General features: G+C 38.4%; 1 protein-coding gene across 3 annotated transcripts in view; it reads right to left on the bottom strand.

Annotated features, from left to right (window-relative positions):
- Positions 1–580: 580 nt before the first annotated feature.
- LOC135324718 (death-associated protein kinase 1) overlaps positions 581–23,914 on the bottom strand; it is a 95,494-nt gene continuing 72,160 nt past the window's right edge. For all 3 annotated transcript variants that reach the window (XM_064501548.1, XM_064501550.1, XM_064501549.1), the window contains 9 exons: positions 21,746–21,844; positions 16,351–16,428; positions 13,040–13,262; positions 10,462–10,650; positions 8,474–8,671; positions 6,078–6,216; positions 4,867–4,987; positions 3,657–3,845; positions 581–3,009 (listed from right to left, as the gene is read on the bottom strand). In XM_064501548.1, coding sequence (XP_064357618.1) covers positions 1,777–3,009; positions 3,657–3,845; positions 4,867–4,987; positions 6,078–6,216; positions 8,474–8,671; positions 10,462–10,650; positions 13,040–13,262; positions 16,351–16,428; positions 21,746–21,844 — 2,469 coding nt within the window. In that variant the 3' untranslated portion in view covers positions 581–1,776. The remainder of the gene's footprint in view (positions 3,010–3,656; positions 3,846–4,866; positions 4,988–6,077; positions 6,217–8,473; positions 8,672–10,461; positions 10,651–13,039; positions 13,263–16,350; positions 16,429–21,745; positions 21,845–23,914) is intronic.

Raw genomic sequence — 23,914 nt, 5'->3', positions numbered from 1 at the left:
GTAATTCCCATTTTATAGATGAGTCAGTTTAACTCCTAATACAGCTATGCGATGTACAGAGGGAGGATGCATGGTGCAGAGCTGTCTGCATGGAGTACAGTATAGAGACACATATGTACAGCTGTAAGTGAATGAAGATGAGAGTTTAAAAAAGTAGCAGCAATACAGACTCTTATGTGATGAGAAGATCCTTGATACAAGGAACCACTACTACAGCATAGGCTCTAATGCAGCAGTCTGTTTACCACACAGAGAAAGTCTGGAGGATTCCTGATGACAGACCAGCACCTGCCATTTTGGTTTTCAGTGTATAAAAACAAAGGAAAAGGTATCTAGTAAACCTTTTTGTCTTGCCACTTGTCAACAGGAATGCAAACCTACTTTCTTGCAGAGGAGTCACCTAATAAAATATAAATAAATATTTTAATCACAGGATCCTACAGAGTGCTGAGAAATCCCACTAAATTGGGACAGAAGGCTCCCAGAACTTCAAAAGCCTGGCATTGCCTCTGCAGAACTGCAGCTGTAAGGAAAAGAGAAGCTTTGGTCCCTTTCAGCTACGGAGGATGAATGAAAAGGATGCAACAAGCCAAGAGTTTATTTGTAAAAAAATCCTTTAAAATTTTACTACATTGTAAAGATTAAGGAAAAAATAGTATTAATATATATACATACGATATATATACACAAACACACATCGCACCATTAAAATTACATGCTTTTTAGAACAGCGAATGGGTCATTTTCCCTCATATCAATTTTAACGTCCACTGCAAGAAATCTTGCTTCCTTTTTCTTCCCCTTCCCCAAGCCCCCAAAGTTTTCAAGTACAGGAAATAAGCAACCCAGGAGCTAATAGTAGAAAACCATTGGTTATACACAAAGGACAACTGACAGCTATACAATATTGTTCTGCAGTATCCAACACGTTGTGTGTGTGGTTTTTGAATTCTATGATGGTATGAACTCTTACCTGAGGCATATGGAAATAATGAAGTATGACAACTGGCAAGTTTAAAAGATTTTCACGTTATAAACTGACTGAAATCAAAGTTGATCAGGTATCGCACATCTGTACCCACCATATTGGCACAAGAATGCTCTGTATAATGAGTCACCACCAATGTCTTAGAACTGCAGGAAAAACAAAAAGATAAGCACCACTTGCAATGATAAGCATGCAGACAATTTAAGTGAAACAGAGGTAGCATCTTCCCATAACTTCAGCAGGGTCATTCGATTCAACTGCACCCTCCCTTCTGCAAAAGGCACTCGCTTTTTCAGCTATGAATAACATGGTGTTAAATTCAGGCAGCCTGACCACAAAGGTAATCAGATTTCTCTTTAGAAATATTAAAAAATGTGAAGCAGAGGACATGATGAAAAGAAAAAACAGGCTATAAGAAATACACATTTCAGGAAATATGTGCTATTCCTCTCCCTCTTCTTCCTTTTTGGAGGAGAACTGAAATTTTTTATAAAACAGTTCTAGTACATCATCCAAAAGTTAGACTTCCCAGTTAAAATGGCAGTATTAAGCAGCACATTGTATAATTTTGAAATACCAGAAGTACACCAGCCTTTTTAATAGCTAAAATAAAGAGCAACAATTCACAGTTAAAAGTAGAAAGATTATACACAAAAAGGTGGTGCTGAAGAAGGATAAAGACCCTTTGATGTAAAACATCATAAATGAAAATGTATAGAACCTCTTCTACTGTCTCTTTTATCCTTTCTGCAGTTTGAAAAGATACTGTCCATGCAAAACACTTGCTCTTACCGTGACACTACAGAGCTAATTGAATTATAAGATGTGCCACTGTTGCAACTTGAAGCATAAGCCTCTTGACCATTAGCATCTAAATTTATTTTGAATACAGGAGATGCCTTCAGTAAAAAGTCTGCTGCATCTCTGCGACCTAATTCCCTCAGCTTAGACATGAGGATACCTACAGTGCTCTCAGGAGCATTACTCCACTCCTGCAGAAGGGCATGGATTGGGCTTGAGATAAAGTCATTTTGTGTTCCATTATTTGTATTGTATTTTGCAACAAGATCAGCGAGGCCTAGGTTCATGGCCAGAAGGCACCAATCTTTGCCCATGGGATCAGGCGGATCCAAAAGCCGACTTAGTTTTCTCCTGGTAAGTAGATTCAGATCTGAAACGTGAATATCCATTCCTAGGCTTCCCTGGGAGTAAACGTCAAGACATCCAAAACACAGTATACTACTAAAGCTTTCTTTATATCCCCCCATGGTGTTAGTTAATGATGTCTCCTTTTGACTTTGTGCACGGAAAAAGTCTCTAGGCTGGTAGACCATTACTGGTTCGTGATGTTCCCTCAGCTGCTGAGGACTAAGGTAGTATTTCACAGTCAGAAGGCCTGGTAAGGTTGTGGCCATTAAGTTATCAATGGTGCTGCATACAGAATCCAAAAGTAAACAGCACTTGATCTTCTCTGTTTCCAGTCCTCTAACTTGAACCTCTATACCCTGACCATGGTTGACCAGCAACACTAAAAGCTCAGCTCCACGATTCATAATCTTTGATCCATTTACCCACAGACGTATATCAGCATCTCCCTCTGTGCTTTGCTGATGAATCCACCTGCAGAGATTCACTTGAACTTTATGAAAAATTCCACAGGGAAATGGGGTAAGGTGTTCCACAGGAACGATTCTAACACCACCATAAATCAGCACCTCATCCTCCTCATCTGTCCAAGATCTGTGAAGATTGTCGGTCTTGATGAGAGCAGGAATATCCACCATTGCTCCACTGCTGAGATCTCTCGCACAAATATCCATGGCATCCAAAATCTGTATCAGTTCTTCCACATCACTATCTGTCACCAGACGCTGGATGTCCTCTATAGTGTATCGACCTCTATAGTGATGTAGGGCTTTTGGGTTCTCCACTGACAGGATTTTTCCAAGGACATTTGAACAGAGCCAGCGAGGATCCAGAAGCACAACATCTTGGACAGTTTCACTCTGCATAATGTTGATCTGTCCAAAAAGATGAAAGTTATGATCTGTATCTTGTGAAGTACAAGATGATACCCTGCATTTAGTCAATAGCTTATGAAATAGATAATCATTTAATTAACACTGCTGACAGACGAATAACAAGCAGCATAGTTTGATTTCCTGCAGATATTCAGAACAAAGAATAGATTTGGTTCTTGACTTCCATTAAGAACAAAACCATTAGAACACAACAACAGTAAAGCCTAGCTGCAGGCTATTTATGCAAAGGTGTTCTCCTATGATTCAATTTCTAATGGACACACAAAAGTTCCTCATTTGCAGTAAACACACTAAGCACTACCTCATTTTAAGATGAGAGTATATTTAACCCTTTATAGGTACTTTATGTTATTACAATTATAGCAACAAATGTAATTTAATGTAATAATAAATGTAATAAATCTAACTCTTCCTCTCTCAAAGAAATAATGTTGAATGAACTAACTAGGAGACACAAGACAATAACAATAACACATTATTAACCAGTCTCTGCTTTGTATGATGTCTTCAAAGAGGGAGCAGAAACAAAAGTAATTAGGGAAATTTGCCAAAATCACATTAAGCACTATTCTACCAAAGCAGTATCTTGCTAACAAAGATATGCAGTTTGAATAAAAATCACTTACTTCTCCTATGCTATGCAACTGCTGTGCAATATGCCGTAGATCATCTTCACTTGCTAGGGGATTAAGCTGCTCCTGCACGTCATATACAAACTGCTGCAAGGACATCAACTGGTTGGGTCCATTCATTTTTCTCCATGAAGGGAGTGTGGAGATTATTTTTTCACATAGATGAGTCATAGGTGGGCACATCTTACAAAAATACAGAAAACACCTATTTGTAACATTTGTAACTGTACTGTACTTTTATCTGTCAATTGTTTCCGAAGTCACTGATGCCTCCATCCTACAGTTTCAAGCCACAGCCCCCACTTCTCATGCAAGGAAAGCTCCCAGAGTTTCATCCTGGTAACAATTGCTACAAGAAAGTTTTGTCAAAGCAGAAAAACTAAAACATACTAAATTGAAAAACCATTGTGAGCATAAAATAGGCTGTATTTCACTTAAAAGCAAACACTTCCCTCAACCTGAAGAATGAACTTTGTAATTTGCTTTTAATTCATTATTTTTTAAAACTTGTTAGAAACAGCTACAGAACTTCTCGTTGGTGTGTCACACAATTAATGATGACTTTGGTATGAAGAATTTAAACTGATTTCCCAGAAGCTACACAATAACCTGAATTAGTCACCCTTGGTATGGAAGTCTCTTTGGATTCATGATGATGATAACAAACCATGGCTATTTTATCTTCAGTTAACTAAAGACTACTAGTATGTATTTTTGAGTAAAAGGGTCAAGTAAAAAAATAACATATATTCAATCTATGTCAAGAATTATCTTTCTAATGGCTGAGGAAACTGTTCTACTCTACTGTTTTTTTTTTTTTTAATGAAAAAACGTACCTACATTATATGTATTTTGTTTCTCTCTAATACTATTCTGACAATTAAGGGAGGGAAAAAAAGTGTCAGTGCTAGAATCCAATCAGTGTCAATTCAGAATAGGAAACTAAAGCTTTAAACTGAGAATCTCCATTATTTCTCAAGAGATTATAATTTTGGTGACTTGTACAAAACACCTACAATTTTGAAAAATGCTGACTGATTGGAGTCAGCAGTATGTTCATCACGGTGTCTGCTACATAAGCTGCTAGAATATTCAAACAGAACTTCTTTAAGTTTTGTAGTGCATATAATAAATTTACAGTAACTTCTTATCCAAGATTTACACATTTTGGCTGGCCCAACCTATACCATCGGACATTACTTACAGAAATTATCTGGCTTCTTATTTCTTGCAGGTGATTCCGGAGAAGCTTCATATCTTTAGACCCAGATGCACCAGCATCCAAGACAAATAACTTGTCTGAGATTTGTAGATCATTTCCAAATCTAAGAGAGAAAAAGACAACAATTATTTACTAATTTTTACTCCCAAATCCAGTTTTACTTCTTAATCCTGCTGCATATCACATCAGCCTTGAAGTACACAACAGTTATTTTTCTTCAAGGAATATTGGAAAAGTTTCATGAAAGTATCAAGTATTGATTATGCAAAGATACTTTATAAGCGAAGAAGTATACAGGCAGTTTTATTTTCTTGAAGATAAACAGGGATGTTGAGAGATAATTATTGTCTTTCCTAAATACTAGGAAGATGGCTGAAAATACATAAGAAAATTACAACTGAACCACAGGACTCATAACATACATTTCACTAGAGAAGGGACTATAGGAATCTATTTTTTAAAAGATCTTCATATTTGCTCTTTTGTTTCTTCTTATTTTAAATAGCTCAGTTGTGACTTATATTCACACCATTGACAGACAGTTCCTTGTACCATGTGGTACCCACTTAAGTCCTCCCTGTGAATATAAAGTATTCTTACTTGAAATAATAGCATCAGCTTGTGAAAATTCCTGCTTTCAATCTGCAATTAGTGTGCCCTCTAACTATTTGCTCAGGAAGGTCTTCCAAATTTCTAGGTGTCTGTTGGCTGACTTTCTCACCTGTATTACTCAATAATGTCAACACTGTTATTCAGCTCTTCAGAAACTGTGTATAGAATACATCCAGGACTGCTTTAGTTTGCCTCCTACCCATCCTAAATTACTTCAGAGGAAAGCGTGGCTCTTCCATAAAGCTTGCTCTTTTATGTCTGGCAACTGTGGCTCAAAATCACCCGCTTTTCTGAGACTAAGGGAAAACCTAAGCACCAAGATGTTAGCCAGATGGTTAATACTGGCCTTTCAATGTATCCGAGTGTTGACAGGGTGAGACTTCTCCAGTCTCACTGATTTTAGGCATCACTTGCTCACTTCACCTCCCTAACGTTGGCTTGTTCAAAGCAGGTCACTCCCTGTAGTGCTGGTAAATATTGCATTTTCTGCACAAAATCAGCTTCCTGATTTTCAGTAGAAGAAAGCCTCAAAGGCAAAGTATGGCACTTTCTTTTATGTACAGGTATGTTTCCTCTCTTACCTGTTCCTGATTTCTTTCAGCAATGACATGTCTTTGTCATATCCAAACTCTCCGCCAACAGGTCGAGGAAGATTCACTATGTCAGCATGTGTGGCAACCAAAACAACACGCAGTGGAGTTTTCAGCTTGCCAGCAAATGCTAGATGAAAAACAAGAGCACTCCCTTATTATGAGACATGCCTATGAAGATGGCTCTCTTACTGAGCCAGGAAAGTACCGATGCATTTTACATTGTTGGTATACCAATCACTTCTGCAGTGGATTCATCAACTTTAAGCACAACTCTATACATTTCTATGCAACTGAATGATTGGTTTTTGGCTGTTACCTATCTGTATTACTGTCTATATTATGTCCACTTTGAAAAGCTGACCTCTCTGAATAACATCGGAAATATTGATATTATATGATTTTATTTCAACACGATAAAGCATTAACTAATAATGCTAATGATAGATCTATTAACTACAGACTATAACAATGTGAAAAAAATAATTGTACTAATAACAGCTTCTTGAAAGGGTTTCTCAGAATTTTTGGATGGTCCTTAGCACTACAGGTGCAACTTAGAGGATTATAAATACAACACAAGATTTACAACATTCATACGTTAGTATGAATGCTATTTCACAGTACTTACACAAACAATGAACTCTCACTTAAGTGAGAGTAAGTAGGAAAGCCTGGGAGATACCATGAAAAAGAATGAGAAAGAAAGAAAGACACAAATGGCATATGAATGAAGTGATGGTATGGAACACACAGTTATACAACTTTTTTTTCAAATTGATCTTCCAGAAAGAAGAGACAATATTAGACACATTTTTAAAAAAGATACTACATCCAATCCTGCTGTTGTCTGACAAAACTTTGTATGGGAGAAATATGCTCACGTCTGACTTTTCATCAAGAGCTACAGAAACTTGATTCATACATAAATAAGACATTTCCCCAAACCTTTGCATAGCATTTCAAGATAAGTATTCTGCAGTTGTAAATCTCTTTTTTTTTTGTAGCTGAAGGACTTAGAGGAAATGACTAGGAAATACCAAAAGCTTAAGTTTTCTGCTAATATCAACTACTACCTATTTCTCAAGAGATTTGTATTAAAAATGCATGAGTATCCAAATTAATCTGACCAATATAAACATTGATTTAAGCAAAGTATCTGAATTATGCTGATCATTAGATCATCAAAAATAAATGATTAATTCAAATCCTCATTCAGCCAGATCAACAACTAAGCTTCCTTACTGGACTAAGGAAACCTGAAAAGTTCTCAGCAATTTCAAATTAAGTGCATTTTCAGCTTTCATATTATTCTGCAAATTTCTGAGCTTTTACTTCCAGAAGTGCTTGCAAATCAGTTAGATCTAAACACTCATATTATTAACTTTTTGCTTTTATTCAAAATGGAAAATGAAAGGCATGCATATGCCCAAATTGAAAACTGAAGGCCTGCCCTTTGGCTCTTGAATGTCACCTGTCAGTCTGAGATAACACATGCAGAATTAACTAGACCAACAAAAAGAGAGGGGGAACACTCTCCGCACTAAGTATTTTGATATGCTTGTTTGGTGAGTCCCTAGCAGCTCTGTAAGTTTTCCATGAATGTCTAATTAGATCCACTGGAGAGTCAAGACAGATGTCAGAGCTTACTTTTTTCTGTCAAACTGTCAGGATTTGCAGATCAGTGTTCAACTACAAACAACAAGTTACATATACTACAGTATATACAATATTTGCCTGACAAATAACTTCCAGTTTGTTCGGAAACTTGAGTGATCTCGCTAATACCTGTGCAAAGTCCTAACCGATATCACAGGAAGATTACTAGAAATACTGGTTTCTATCCATCCTGATGTGCCAGAGGTTAAGATAACATATTTGAAGTCCAAACAGAACTCCAGCTAAAGTGGTAAGAATGGCACGCACTGAGAGGCAATATTGCTCAGCCCTCTCCACGTTGACAAGCCTAATTTATGCTGGAATCACCTTTAATTAGGGTTAGATTTAAGTAGAATTTAAGCAATGCATCTGGAATTGATTTAAAACGATTCCAACATTCTGAAACACTTGGGAGATTCTCACACAGCTTATCTGAAATAATAACTTCACCTGTCATTTGCAGATGTAAATCCCATCCCACAAGAGTCTGTATTTGCACCTCGTTATCCATTTTAGTTGGACTAACTGGTACATACAACTCTTTTCAGGCTCATTCCACAGAGATAAACTTCCCCGTCACACAAAAACCTTGTGTAAAGTTGATTTAAATAAAAGGGGATGAAGACACATAACAAGACTCAACATGGAGGATTTGCAAAGTTGCAGAGAAACAAGAAGCTTTATCTTCCCAGTCCCCTAACAGTTCATTAACAGACAGAACAGCATACCTATTGGTTCCTCAACTGGGACTAATGATTTCAGGAAACTAAGCCAAAAGGTCACTTGGTTTAACTGGATTTCATAAGGCTCCTCAAGACTGAAAAGCACTATGTGAATTGTGGTGGGATCATTCGCAGCAAAATAATCGTAACAGCAGAAATACACAGGATTCCCAGAGAATTCCCAGATGCTGAAATCACCAACTCCTACAAAATAGACAAACAGATGGAGAGATCATGCTTCCTCAGCTAGCACAAAGCATCTTTCAGCCACAGAGAGACAAACAAAAGAGTTAATCTGATTTAAATTTTCACAAAGATAAACTGTATGCAGGTGATAAAATAATACTGCAAATGCAATTGTGAACAAACAGAGCAGGTATCAGACAGTCTCAGAAACAGAAAAGTTGTGTCTTCACAATCTGTTCCTCTTTCACATTCACTTCTCTAGGACATTCAGCTGTATGCCACAGGGAAGCACCTGTGTGTTAAACTCATGCTGCCTTACACATTAAATTGGCCTTTAACCTTGCACAAAAGCAATGAATCTTGTATTCCTTTCAAATAAACAAGAATGACTGCTCCCGTTCTTTCCCTACTCCCACAAAATACCAGTTCAACATATTTATGATCTTTTCTTTCTAAGGTGAGACTGCTAGCATTAAAAACAGCTGAAGGACATTCTCAAAGAACCCACTTTGCTTTAAAAAAGAAAACAAAACAAAAGGCCCCACACTATTCACATCGCATTGCTAAATCAGGACTGAAGAATCACCATGTTAAGGATCCCAGCAGTACAATGCTTCTTCCTGTCATCTGCTTTAGCTTCAGGTGAGAATAGTATTAGCACCTTGTTGAGCACTCCCAAGCAACTGATTAGGCTGAAGTCAGATAAATTTGTACTATTTCTATTAAACAAATGCTGACTAAAATTGCACTTCAAATATTCTAGGAGAAAAGAAAAAAGCCAGAAACCTCAAATCTGTTGTTGTGGGTACAGATGTTCAGCATTCATGCATGGGCACGGTTTCCTCTTATACCACAACAGTAAAGAGAAAAGAAAATCTTTCTGACGATCTGTTGCACAACTCTATTTCACTGCAGAATTTGATTTGATTTCATATCACTCTGAAAGAAGAAATTAGCCTGGACAAAGAACAAGCTTTAGCTACACACCAAACTCCTCAATATGCTACACTCTCCAAAATAAAAGCTTGATTACACCAGACTCAAACTCAACCTTAAAACTGCAACTGCTAAAGTATGCATAACATTGTCCTTATTAAGGCTTCACTAGAAGAGATCTTACCATTATATGATGAGAAGATTAGTAACGGTGTTGTATGGTCTCTACATTCTAAAGCTTTACTACCACCTATGTGTAGTTAGGAGAAAGGATAGCTGCTGGGCCAAGAGAAAACACTGCAATAAGTGTTTTGCTTTTGAACAGTAGTGAGGTTTTCAAATGATTTTGCTGACAGACCCCACTTCCTGCTCACTGGTTCTGTTTGCAGAGCGCTTAGCTTCCTTTGGAAGGAAACTAAAGCAGAAGCTCCAGTCCAGGTGCTCAACAGATGTGGTCCAGGCCCCTTGTGGGGTGAGAATGATAGGTCCTTCAGACAGCTGTGAACTACATGCATGGTGAGGACACTTTGTCTATGGGACTGGATTAAATCTGATAAACTCTTCAAGCTACACATAGTGCAGGGGCCTCCACACCAATAGATGAACGACTGACCTACTCCTATTATGCCAGATGCCTCCTCCCCGCTGTCCTGGTAATTCATCTCCAGAGCAATTCTACATGGTATAAAGATCTGACACAAGTGATTAGTATGTACATGACAGGTATAGCATTTCATGTAGAATTAATTTCTACAGTGTTGAATTCTCAACCATGGTCAATATCATACGATATCAGATTTTTTTTTAAAGCAAGCAACATGACACTGTATGTCCTGCAGAATTATGGCATGCCAGCCCAGTGCACTGCTTACCATTCAAGTAGGCGTTCTGAATGTCGATGGCCTTGGTGGACTGGTCATCAGCAGAGAAGTGAGAGTGATGAGCCGGAGAAACAAAAGCTTCTAACACCCCTTTGGTCAGGCCTGGCTCAAACATCATACTACGACTTCTCACGCTAACGTTCTCACAGCCAGGATAGAGATTTGAAATGCTTACTGAAACTGTGTCAGGGAAAGGAAAATGAGATTACAAACCATGGGAAAATTACAACCCTATCACTTCAAAATAAGTACGCTAGGCGTAAAATCTCATTAAAAAAATAAACTGCTCTTCCAAGAAAGTACAGGATTACCAAGCTGTGAGCATACGCTACTACATCCTTATTCTAAGTGTTGAAAAGGAAAACAGAATGATCCCATATAGCACTCAAAACCCTTGGCTGATCTACTGCTGGGGTGGAAAGCACAGAAAAACAGAATAACTCAGGAGTTAAAGTTCTTTTACATGGCAAAGATAAACTGCTTTTTTAGCTAAGGATTGCAATTTCATAGCATGGACTATTTTTATTGGCACAAAAATGCTATGTTTTTGTATAGCTGAATCCTATAAGTAAGGATAAAAACATCATTACAACTAATAATTGTATTGTAGTAACTACTTCTGGGGAAGGGGGGTAGGGGAAAAGCAGGCCCTTAACTGAAATTATTGTACTAATAAACAACTTGTTTAGTTCACATTTAATTGAAATTCTGGAAGAGCATATTAGAAAGAAAAGGACTTTTTTTTTTTTTTAATTAACCAGCACCATCTAGTGGAGAAAGGAAAGATTTACTTCATCCCTCCCCTGGATGTTGAATTCTAATACTCATGTTTTAATATGAGTATTAGAGTTACCTGACTGTGAGTAATATAGCTACCCTTTTATATTTGACCCTCTTATATAATATTTCAATCCTTAGGCTGGTTCATATTCATAATTGGTGAATTCAAGCACTGATCTTTACAGCATTTGAACACACACACATGACCAGGTATTCACTAAATTGTATTGAGTTTTAAATGTCCATCTGATTAAGTGACTCCACCTATAATATTCATCCAAAAGGTCCAGATACTGAAATAAGCAAAAATCAAAAATCCAAGCATAGGTTAAAAAAAAGCCATAGTCCCACAACTTTCAAGTTTTACATCTAAATAAGTTGTTTCCACATGCACACTTCAAATGCACAGTTATTTCTATGGCGATTTGACAAACTTAAATGTAACTGGCAGTCTTGTTCAATTTTATAATGGTGTGTGCAATGGTTTGCAAAACCTGTGTGCTTTGGTTTTGGTACCAACCAACACAGAAAACCTGTCTCCAGTCAAAACCTTCCTGCACTACCCCCAGAACTGCTATGCCTTGAGTAATTTACCTCCTCTTGCATGACACAATAAATTAAGATAAATAAACTAAGAACTTCTCATTGATTAATTTAATAATTCTGGAGCCATGGATGGGAGTCCCCTGTGATATCTGAACAGCAATAACTTCTGTGCTAGAACTGTCTTATGTCACTTTGTGAGCACTTTATAGCTTCCTACTTCATAGCTTCCTAAAGTGACCGAAGGAGAAGTAGACTTACTAACCTTGTTCTACCATTACCCCAAAATAATGACGAAAGCTAAAACTGCAAATATTAGCAAAAGGTTTTTAAAGGAAAAAAAAGCATCTTTGAGCCTATCTAAAACTTATTAAATGATATTAATTCAATACAGCAATCTTCACCTGAGATCTTCAAAGTGCCTGCATAGCAAGTACACTCTGCACAACATCTCAGTGTCAGAAAGGGGACTTGGATGAATAACTTACTGTTCTTTCTGGTGTCTTTCTACTACAACTGCATGTTTCTCCAAAATTGGTCACATGCTGATCTGTAGCCCTAGCTACTTCCTCAGCATCCTGCAGCTCTTCCCACCTCACACAGGTCAGCTGGTATTTCATGAGCGAGGCTTCCCTACTATTTTCACAAAGTTATGTAAGTTTAGTAAAGCTCAATTTCATTTTCATCTTTAGCTTGTAGACAATTCCATACACCTCTAACTTGGCGAATCCATTCCTGTACCTTCAGCTAAAAGTATTCCAAAGTATGAATGGCAGTTCTGAATCTTTAGTTATTACTTAAATACTGCCACTTTATATATAAAAGATGCAGTAATTATTTCAGTTTTACGAAGAACCTGTTTAGGCTTCTCAACCAAAAAGGCAGACAAAACTACTGCAAAACATGATGATTGCATCTGGTCATGATACCGACTCTTGCACTCTAGGACCTTCTGGCAAAAATAAACCAAGTGCTCAAAAGCCCTGTCCTCTACTAAGTTCACTTATGCTCTGTATGAGTGAATAAAAGGTTAAACTATTCTTACGCTCTTCGCACCCATTGCTTCTCTTAGCTATTACTTTAGGCATGAGCCACACAGAGAACTAAATACCTCCCCTCCTTTGCTACGATTTCTTGCATGTGTAGCCTGACCTTGCCTTTTACAGCACAAGCAACAGCTCTTTGTTTAAAGTTATAGAGACTACGAGGTAAGTGTTTTCTTGATGTTACAGCTTCGAAGCCATACCCGAGGGTTTGGAAGACAAAGGAGATGGCGGGAATCTGGTCGAGTTTGTGGAAGAAAGCCTAGGCCTACGCCTTCGAAAAAAGCTTCTTAGGAGGCCACACTTGAGAGACTCCACAAGGGTTGTCTTCCCAGAGCCAGAATGTCCAAACAGCTTCAGTTTGATTCTGGGCTGTGGATTCTGTGTGTGTCGGAGCTGTTGAATAAAAAGCCCTCTGTGCGCATCCTAAAATTCAACACAAACAAGAAATCAGAACTTGTGGCAGGAAACTTCTGTCTCCCAGTAAACTGAAAATGCAGGGTTTTGATAATATTTTCTTGCCAGTTTAATGTTCATCTAGATTGGCTCCTCCATCTGCTTCATCATGCGAGTGCACAATTACAGCCAGAAAGGCAGGGATATGTGGCCAAGACACATCTGGATGGCTTCTCTCAAGAGCCACCTGACTATTCATGAAAACCACACTTTATGACTGGACCCTTGGTATCAGGCTATACATCAGTGACTGAGATTATTTTGACTTCTAATTGAGAGAGCAAAGGAAGAAAAATTAACCTCTTCCAGTATCCTTTCTCCTTGCCCATGAGGTCCTGTAGTATCACCATGATATCCAGATTCTGTAAACTTACATTTAGTATCTGTAAGTTTATAAAACATACATGTGGTACTGAAGCATTCTGCAATGACAGCTACTATCTGAGCAACCCTGAAACTGTGCTGTGTTCCCTTCTTCTTTCCATCAACTTTGTCCGTACTTACCACACTTGGGAAAATTCCCCCTCCTCCCCACTCCCAATACTCTTTTTGTTTTGACTTTTCTTCTTTTTTGCAATGTAAATATTGCTTTTCATAGTTCATTCTTATCTCTCCTTTTCCCAAACACTTATTCCTTTCACCTTTTCTACCTCCCCCTCTGCTGCAAGTCTATATCCTCTACACTTGTTTCACAGAATCACAGAAGAGTTGGAAGGCACCTTTGGAGATCATTTGGTCCAAACTCCCTGCTCAAGCGGGGTGAGCTACAGCAGTTGCCTAGGTCCGTGTCCAGTCAGGCCTTGAATATCTCCATAGATGGAGACTCCACAACCTCTCTGGGCAGCCTGTTCCAGTGCTCAGTCACCCTCACAGTAAAGAACTGTTTTCTTATGTTCAGATGAAATTTCCTGTGTTTCAGTTTGTATCCTTTGCCTCTTGTCCCAGGCCTCAATTTATCTGCTTCCCTACTTGATTCTCATTTCATTGTTTGCCCTCTGTGTGGATCCACTGACTCCTCCACAGTTGCAAACTCATTCTCATGTGCAAGGCCTTGCACAAACTCAGCTGCATCTCCCTCAGGAGAGCTTTCAGCTTTGAGCTCACTCATTACCTCTTTTTATCTCAGTCTTGTAGTATCTGAAGAACATTCCTTCTTCCTGCGAAGAACGGAGTCTGGGATGAACTAATCAAATCTGTCTGGTTCTCTTCTCCCAGCAGGAAGCAATCAGACATACATGCTCTGCTATTCCCCACACAAGCTTAGCCTGAAATTCAACTCAACAAGGGGATGCAGTGCAGGAGAGCAAACTATTGTGTTTTGCACCTTAGAAAGACCTGCTTTAAGAATACAGGGAGATAGAGAGGTAAAGGACTGAAGGAACTATTTTCTTCCTCCATTCCTTCATTTCCCCCATCTGGAGCTGGGGGAGAGGCTCTATTGTTCTGCATTTGTACTGAGCTGAACATGTAGGGTGAGTCATTAAAAGAGCACCTACAGCCCAAAAAAGATTAGCAGAGCATGCAGCAATTCAGCTGAGAAATCTGACAGCATCTAATAGTGCATCTAATTTAGCTCCTTAGCTCCTAACAGGCATGCAGTAAATGAGCTCATCACAATGCAAATATTGCACACTCTTTACCCATTGCTAATACCGAAAGCCCCGTAAAAGCCACTAAGACAGTAGGTCTTTCACGTGTGTGTTATTAGAAGTAAACTCCTCTACACACTTTGAATGTGAAACAAGTGTCAGGAGCATTCTGTACTAGATGATATTGTCCATTTTGAATAGTACTGCAACCTTTTCAGTCGTTTATTACATATAGTTCTAGTTTAGTAATTGTCACTTATCAGAATCTCTGTTGCAAAGGAACGTCTGATCAAACATAAAATTATCTTCTATCTTCCCCAGGTATCTAGGCAGGCCTGTGATAAATAAACATACTCTGCTAACAAGAATGATGTTACAGTTATTAAAATCTCTTACAGAAGAGATTTATCTGATCTTCTCCCTTTTGTTCCAGGTTGATGTGTATTTATTCCATATTTACATCATAACTAACACACACACTTCTCCACCTGCATGTAGAAAGAGGCAAAGGTTTGGTAAAGGGAAAAGCTACGCAAAATGTATCCTATTATGACAAAAACATACAGCAGCTATCATTGCTAGGGAACCCTGAACTTTGGTACTTACTGACATCTTCATTGATTTCACAATCCTAGCAAGTATAGATTTACTGGCAGGACTGAAAAAACATAATTCTACTTCAACCTTGGCAGTGCCTGGTATATGCCATCTCATATTCCTACCCTGAAATTTGTCAAGAAGCAGCATGACCGTTTATTTCAGATCTCCACATACCTACCAGCCTAATTAAAACAGCACTCTAACTGGTCTGGCTGTTGCCAGGAAGCTCCAGGCAAGTGGTCTCTGCACCTTTATTGCATGAGTGATGGTGCACGTGCAAAATAATCAATGCATATTGGATGTGTCAGACTTACTCTACAAGGCCAGATCAGTTTTGCATTCTAGTTAGCAGGGAATTTCGAGATACCAAATTTGCATTATTAAAACAAACTAAAAAAGAAGACAATGAGAACATAAGCAACTATTTCATATGGTAGTAGAAATTCTAAACAGACCTCTCATACTTCATCACCCTAGTCTAGCTAAAGTGGTGATGGTGGGGAAAAAAAGTCATCTTGTATGTTTGTGGGATGCACTAATTCTTAATTGTTTTTTTTTTGGGTTTCTTTAAAATTCCTTAGAAGCAAATAGCATTGCTAGATATTGTCAGAGACAGGATAAGATGAAACAGTACACCTGTAGAATAGTGTAGAGTAGGCATTTTTACTAATATGTACACAGAAACTTTAATTGAGGATACTACTTTAAATTAAAAATGAAAAAAATGATACCATTTCAGTAAGGGTTTTTGCAACAGAGCTTTTTAGAATGGCTTTGATAAATACCTGCTGTTCTTATTATTTCCCACAGTCAAACTTTTCTTGCTATCTTAAAAAAATGTAAAACAGTTAAATTCATGCATCTCCAACCTTTCTGAGTCTTGCAAGCAGACTAGCTATGTGTTCATGCTGCTCTGCTCTGGCGAGATCTTCTGCTGTTTTCCCATCCTGTTAAAAGACAAATTATTAGCTGCAGTTCTTTCCTTTTGCCCATAATAAAAAAACACGTGTAGTATTGCTCAGCTCTGCTGAAGGCAATAACAGAATAATTGCTGTCAGACACAAATGGATTGGGAGAAGGGAAAAAAAAAAAAAAACAAACAACCAGCAAAAATTGTCCTCACTGGAATCTCTGTCCTGTTTAATTGTCCAAAAAAGTTAAGACAAAATGCAGAACAGCAACATTTAGTTTGAGAACTGGCATCTGGATGCCACTATAACAAGATACTTTGAATTCAGAGGCTTGGAGTGATGTCAATATTCCCCCTCTGAATTCCTCTTCTTTTCTCACCAATCATTTAGTGGATGACAGCCATTTCTAGATACTACATAGTAACCAGATCTAAAAAAGTTTAAACATTTCACAAAGGGGACATACACCAGCATATTCATTCACATGAAGAACAGATGAATTCTGTTTACTAACGGATAAAGAATGACAATGACAAATCAGTCACTGGACCAAGGTTTTCAAAAAACACAAACAGTGTAAGGCTTGTGATTTAAATTGCTTCAGCAAATTTAAAAGGAGAAGCAAAGCTGTCTTCAGCATTCTGCTCCTGACATTCAATTACCTGTGTTTCATATGTCAGCAGTTTAATATGAAAGCTGAAAGAACAACTGTGTACTACTTTTATGACTGTGTTAATGCTATTGTGTTGTTTTATACTTTGGTAATAGATAACTCTGATTTATGAGTATTTTGCTTCTTTCACTCTCTCCTAGAGAAGAGCTTTCATGCATTAAGAAAGAGTATTGAGAAATTAAGACTCCTTTTTGAGTTTCTATCTATGATTTTACTTTATTTTTTCCATGTAAAATCTACATCATCTTAAGTAGTTTCTGGGAATACAGAAATAAGTATCTTTTACAATGGAGCGTCCACCTACAGAAGCCCTTTTCAGTTTTCCATAAAAGTCATTATGTACTCCATAACTCCAGATGATTCCAACAGAACAGGAATACAGCATTAGCAAGAAACAGCAAAAAATATAGTTGATGGTGTGAACCGACTAAATTTGAACCAACATCTCGCCCTTAAATTTCTTCCATAGTTAACTGCAACTTTACTAAAGAAATGTTTGAATGCATTTTTTTAAATAATTTTCCTTAGAAAAGATGTAACAGAGGAGAAGCATCTTATCTTTTCAACTGATCCTATCCCTCCAAATTCTACTTCATCCTGAGTGCCTGTTGTATGAGGGGAAGAACAGTTCAGTGTTTGGGGGGCTAGGCTGTCATCAGGAAAACATCTTCATGCTCCTGGTGTTGCCTGGGTTTGCAATCTTGGGCACATCTGGGGGAATCCAACAATCTTCAAATAAAGGGGAAACCTTGATCCCCCTCATGAGAATCCTTATGGTGACCTGCACCAACCTCAGGTGTGGATTTTATCCAGATCCTCAAATCCTCGGTCTCCTTGTAAGTCCAAAGCATGACTATTGTTTGGCCCTGCTCTTTTCTACAGCCCAGCATTTTATCCTTGCAACACATACTTGGAGAAACCCTGGCAAACTATAGCATGAAGCACATACTCAATCACAAATCCCTGCATATGCTTTTTCCCTTAGAATTGGAGCAAGTCCCACACCTTTCGTTGGGCATACCGGAATTGCAGCAACATGGCCTGCGTAACTTGACATCCTTGTTTGCTGTGCCCAGTTGCTCCAAGGGGGCTGTTTTTGCCTTCAAGCCTGGCTCTGGTTAAACAGCTGTACTGTGATATCAGACATTTAGCACAAGTACAGCTGTTTGGGCACAAACAGAAAGGAAATCATTACCTGGTGAGCATTTGACCATGAATGCAGCTGATTGGTTCAGCCAGAGCCTGACTAGTCAGCATAGTTATGGAGAGATGGAGATGACTGTTCCTGAAACTGGAAAAATGGCAACAGGAATGGTTTGGTTTGGTATAAGTCTAAGCAAATGGGAGCACAGGGCAAGCCTCCCTATAACAGGGACGGCACTCTTGGATCCCAGGGTTCACTCCCCTCTAAGGGTTTCCTGAGCTCAAGACCACCTCTCTGATGCAGCATATCTGTTTAATCTTGGTTCAAACTGTTGTGAAGGAAGACTTGAAAAAAGTCCTCATCAAGAGCTTCCCCTCCACACCTGTCGCTCAAGAGCTGCACTTAAGCTGAGGCACTCACCCTTGGTCCCTGCCTGAGCAATGCTGCAGCTATGCCTGTGTGTGGCCATGTATCTGTCTGACCCAGACCCTGACTTTTTGGCTTGACCTCAAATTTGCCTCATTAATATGGACTAGTCTGATGGTTACTAGACCCTAGACTGACCACGTTTTTCTCACCTGACTCAATCCTGACCTGACTTGCTGAAATTGGGCTTGGACCTGCCTCATTGCTATGGACTTGTCTGATGACCCAGACTCTTGGCTGAGGCTAGTTACTGTCATCAGACCTGCTCTACTTGCCTTGCTTGGGTGCTGTAGGACTGCACCCTTGTTGGTGAAGTCATGTTCCCTGCTTGCCTTGTGGTTACTTTTGGTGTCCAATTCACTCAAATTCCCTGACAGAGCAGTCCGTCTTTGCTAAGGCATTTTTCCCTGACAGGCATTATTTTTGAAATCATGATTGCTAGAGCACAGAGGAAAAGAGACAAGCAAAAAGGCCAGTGGATTAGCTGAAAGATACTCCAGAGCTACCAACACAGCAGCATGGACAGAAAGCACCAAATCCAGCAGACAGAACTGTAGGTCAAATCTACCTAAACAAAAGCATTTTGAGATGTTTAACTTGACAGATGCCAGCAATTTTTTTCATATTTCCATGAGTATTTTGACTCGGATCTGGAAGCCCAATTTATTAACAAGCGAAGAAAGCGCCTTCCATGAAAAAGAAATTAATACAACAAGGTTTTCCTTTCTGTCCAAGTTCTGTGAACAAGATGAGTCTGTTTAATTTTCTGGATGTCAATTGCAGGATAAACTGCAGAACACAATGAGAATTAGAAAATACATACTCAAAAAAACCAGAAGATAGGTTTCAGTAAGTTATTTTCCTACTCAGGCTTTCTTGAGAAGTACAGAGCAAGTATCTAGACACTGGGATAGCAATGGCTAAGCAAAGCTGGCTTCTGAGTTATAGAAATATATATATATACACACACACACATACATACACCCCCCCCACACACATATGTATGTCTGTATCTGTGCGTGTGGGGGGCTGGGGGTGTGTGTATATGTACATATATACACACATACACACCCCCCTGTTTATATGACCCATGAAAACATTTATCACCTGGTGATACATTTCATCTCAATCACTGACTGGCTCCTCCTCTGTACATCAGGCAGTCATGCACGCAGGAGCTGGTCCTGAATTTAACTGGCCATTTGCAAGCATCATTATTCAAAGGTTCTGAGCAATCTGACAATTTTAAGTTCGGTAAAATGTTAGAAACTTCCATGATGAAGTGGCAATACGGTGCCAACTAGCACATGAGCACACAGGACATTTTGAAGGATATTTAAAAACTGAAAATAATACACTTCAGGAGCAGGTGGCTTTCTAAAATCACTTAAGAATGTGTGTGCAATCAAATTCAAAATTTAAACTAGTTCTAAAATGGGCTCTAACCAAGGGAGGGGGGAGAGAAATCACACTCCAGTCCAAAGTTATTTAACAATGCTGAAAAAAAGCTAACTCCTGAGAAATTCTGAGACAAGAAAAAGGCAATTAATTCTACTGCAGTGGCTCAGAAAGAGCTGTTAATAAGACTTTTCAGAACAGTTTAACATTCACCTAGCAAACTAATGCAAAACCGAAGTGTCATTAAAATCACCAAGGATGCTCACTCACTCCCTCTCCTCCTCTTTGCTTCTTTCTACTACAACAGTGCTGCAATAATGGACACTAATGTATAACCAGCCTGTTTCTCCTGCCAGACTGAGTATCACTATGATTTACTTTGTCATCTCCTTCCAACTGATATAAGCTAAAGGGAAAAAAAGTACTTTCATCTTGGAAGGAGAGGATCCACATGGGCAATTATGTCAATAAAGCCATCATGACATAAACAAACTGACACGTTTGCTCATGAATACCCCCACAACCCTTTTGTTACATCCTATCTGTACAGTATTTAGTAGTGAAAATACAAATACAGAATGGGACATATACCAGAAAAAAAAGGTGAAGAAGGAAAAGCTATAAAACACCCCAGTAAGTCTGGTTTATGCACATTTCATTACTTATTAATAGGGGATATGGCAATCTACAATCCAGTAGTTTTCAGAATGTCATTTGTAGATGCTAAACTTGTTCAAGCCACAATTCCAAGTTCAGTGGTTTTAAGGACTGCTTTTTAAAGGTTTTCCCTGACATATGAGATACATGTTAAGAAGATAAACCAGTTTTATTGTCTTCTGCTTTATCCTCTTATCATGTGCTGTTTTAAGTTCTATCAAATGCATAAAACAAATGAGAGACAGCATTTTTCTCCTTTTCCCCTCCATTTCAGCAGTCTCAGGGATACTTTGTACGGAGAACAATTTTGCAAAACATGAACTCAGCTAAAACTAAATCACAATATGATTTCAGTATAGAGAACAATAGTTATTTCTGAGCAGAATGCACTGGTTAGGGCAAGTAGCAATGTAAACTGATCCAATTCTTCTGAAAATAAAAGGTGGTTAGTTTTCATAAAACACAGGTAATGGTGTGTATGATGCCTAGTTGTCCTTCACCCTCCTGTGCGTATGCCAGTCGGGAGGATGTTCCTTCTGAGAATGAAAAATACCTTGAAGATGCTGATCAGAAGCAGTGGTGCTGACTGATCTGACAGGAACAATGTTTTACAAAGACACTTTCATGCTAGTTCACTCATCCACTCACCCACACATCTCCAACATGAAAATGCATCTTTTTAACCATCTTAAAAGCGGGGGAAAAAAAAGTTTAATGCATATACAAATGGTACATGATGTATTAAGATGGTGGCCTACTGGGCATACAGAAAACACAATGCTACAATTTGTAGCTGAAGGAATTCTGTAGATGAAGTGGTAGCTGCACTGCATCTTAATTAGTTTCAAATTTAGTTTTAAGAAGGAGACAGGTGGGCAACTGAGAATGCTTTTCAAGCTAGGGATGTATTATAGGCTAACAGGTTTTTTTAAATTTTGAAATTTAATTATATTAGACCATTGTCCTTTTTTCTTTTCTACAGGAGGAATCTTAAATTGTTTCCTCCTGTCATACATAAAACAAGAAAGAAGCACAACAGTATCTGTCATACTTACAGAGGTTAAAGCTTCTACATTGGCGCCAGTGAGACACAGGAATCTGACAACATCGAGAATGCCATTATTTGCTGCCAGATGTAGAGGTGTTCTTCCATACTAAGGTAGGGAAAAAAAATGTGTTATTATGGTAGTCAGAGAACCTCGCTCTAATTTTTATGAGTAATCAAGCATATTATATCATTATACACACTGATACACAATGAAGGTCTTCCAAAAGTTTAAGTAATTTGATTACAGCTTGAGCATGATGCCTTAAAGCTCAACTAGAAATGAAGGCTAGATTGACTATTTAAAAATGGGAAACAATTGTATGGCTAAGTCCCCCACAACTGTGGAGGAATTCTTACAGTATGTGACTACATGCGAGATTGTCTTTCTAATTTCCAGTAAATTGAATTCCATTTTGCTTAATTAAATATGAACTAGTTCAGCAACACTAAATCCTTAACCTTTAAAGCCCTTGATTCTATTTAAGGCAAGTATTACCTAAAATTAAGTATCTGCACTCTCCCTTTCCCCATCAAAAAAGGCATAAAAGAAAGAGAAATATTAAGGAGAAGCTGCTTTGTCAACCTGAAGGAATTTGTTCTTTCAGTGACAGAAAAACATCCAGAAAAAACAACATCAAAAGAGGAAGTTGCTGGAAGTAATCCTTCACCACGTCTCGCTTTTTCCCCTGAGTCTCCACTGACAGCAGATTCTCATGACATCCACTTCTGGTCTTTCACATTCCCATCCATCATTACAAATACCACTACCATATATCATCTGCTTGTAACTCTTCCTCTACCTGCTCACACCTTTGGCTGCTTTCAACGCTCCTACCCCTGTTCTAATCCTACATTCAGAAGTAAACTCACATGCTTACTTCATGAAAAAGTATTTGAAAGGAAAGCTAACCTTCTATCAGCTGGAAAACTTGAACTGAAAAGATGTTTGCTTCTCAGAAGCCTACACCTCAACTCAAATAAATGCACATGATGTTCTACTGCACATAGTCTGTGGAAGAAACACACAGTACCTTCAACTAGCATTACGTTTATGCTGGGCAAAGCCACATTTGAGAAGCAAGGATTTACAGTCATTATGGTAATTCACTCACATTTCAGGGCTCACTGTTGGATGACAAGTGGAAATAAAGATCCTCTATTTCATAAGACCCTGGGTCACTCTTTCAAATAAAGCACGCTCTAAAGTACCTTCTAGTATACTAGAGTCTTAAAGGAATAACAGGACACAAACTTTAACCACAGCTTCTATAGCTGTGGCACCATATCCACCGAACACTTGAAGACTAATGATTTTTTCCACTGTATACTTGAGGCCAGGCCACTGATCCCCGCTCAGCATTCTCAGTTATGAAAAGAAGTGCTAATCCAGTCTTTGGCTGCATTAACTCACCTTCCTCAAAATGTGTTCTCAACTGTGGATCTGGATTTAATTGCCCAATCAATCAGGTTTAAGCTCAGAGGCAGGACTGGGGAGCTCATTATTGTAAGATTTTTCAGTTGGCAGTTGATGATCTTAATTATTAAAAAACAAAATTGATTGTACTGGACAACCTTTAAGCCAAAAGCCCCACAGCCTTCCTAAGCTGGCTGATGTGGAGAAGGTTAGAGTTTTTGTAATAAATGAAAACATTAATTAGTAGTATGTTATTGCCAGAACTGCTTTCAAATAAAAAAGAAGCTGCAACACTTGAAACAAACAAATCACAGAAGAACTTCTACAAATAATTCTTAAACTTTGTGGCATATAAAATTAACATTTTAGCATCCTTCCAGATCAGAGAAAGTCATTCAAAGCTAAATATCAAGCCCTAACCCTGCATAGCAAGTCAGCAGAGTTTAATGGCTGACGTTAAAGCTATTCAAACCAGTGATAGGAAAATTCCCGAAGCAGCTTATGATTTATTTAAAGATCCTTAGAAGGAAATTCAGAATGTTAAACCTGCGAAATACTACATTTAGTTTTTGCATACCCTACAGCACTAGCACAACAAAGGAGGCCAACAAAGCATTTGTTTCAGAGACAGGCTCTTAATTTCTCTCTTTGGAAACTGATTACTACAATTATGGACATTTTGCATTTTTAGCTGGCAGTAATCCAGTCCTATGCATTGGAATCAAAATTTAGAGAGGTACATAAATTGCCAAGTGTTTCTGT

The sequence above is a fragment of the Dromaius novaehollandiae genome, chromosome Z (assembly GCF_036370855.1).
Source record: "Dromaius novaehollandiae isolate bDroNov1 chromosome Z, bDroNov1.hap1, whole genome shotgun sequence".
NCBI lineage: Eukaryota > Metazoa > Chordata > Aves > Casuariiformes > Dromaiidae > Dromaius > Dromaius novaehollandiae.
Note: the sequence above shows the minus strand (reverse complement) of the source record. Positions and strands in the feature narration are given on the sequence as shown.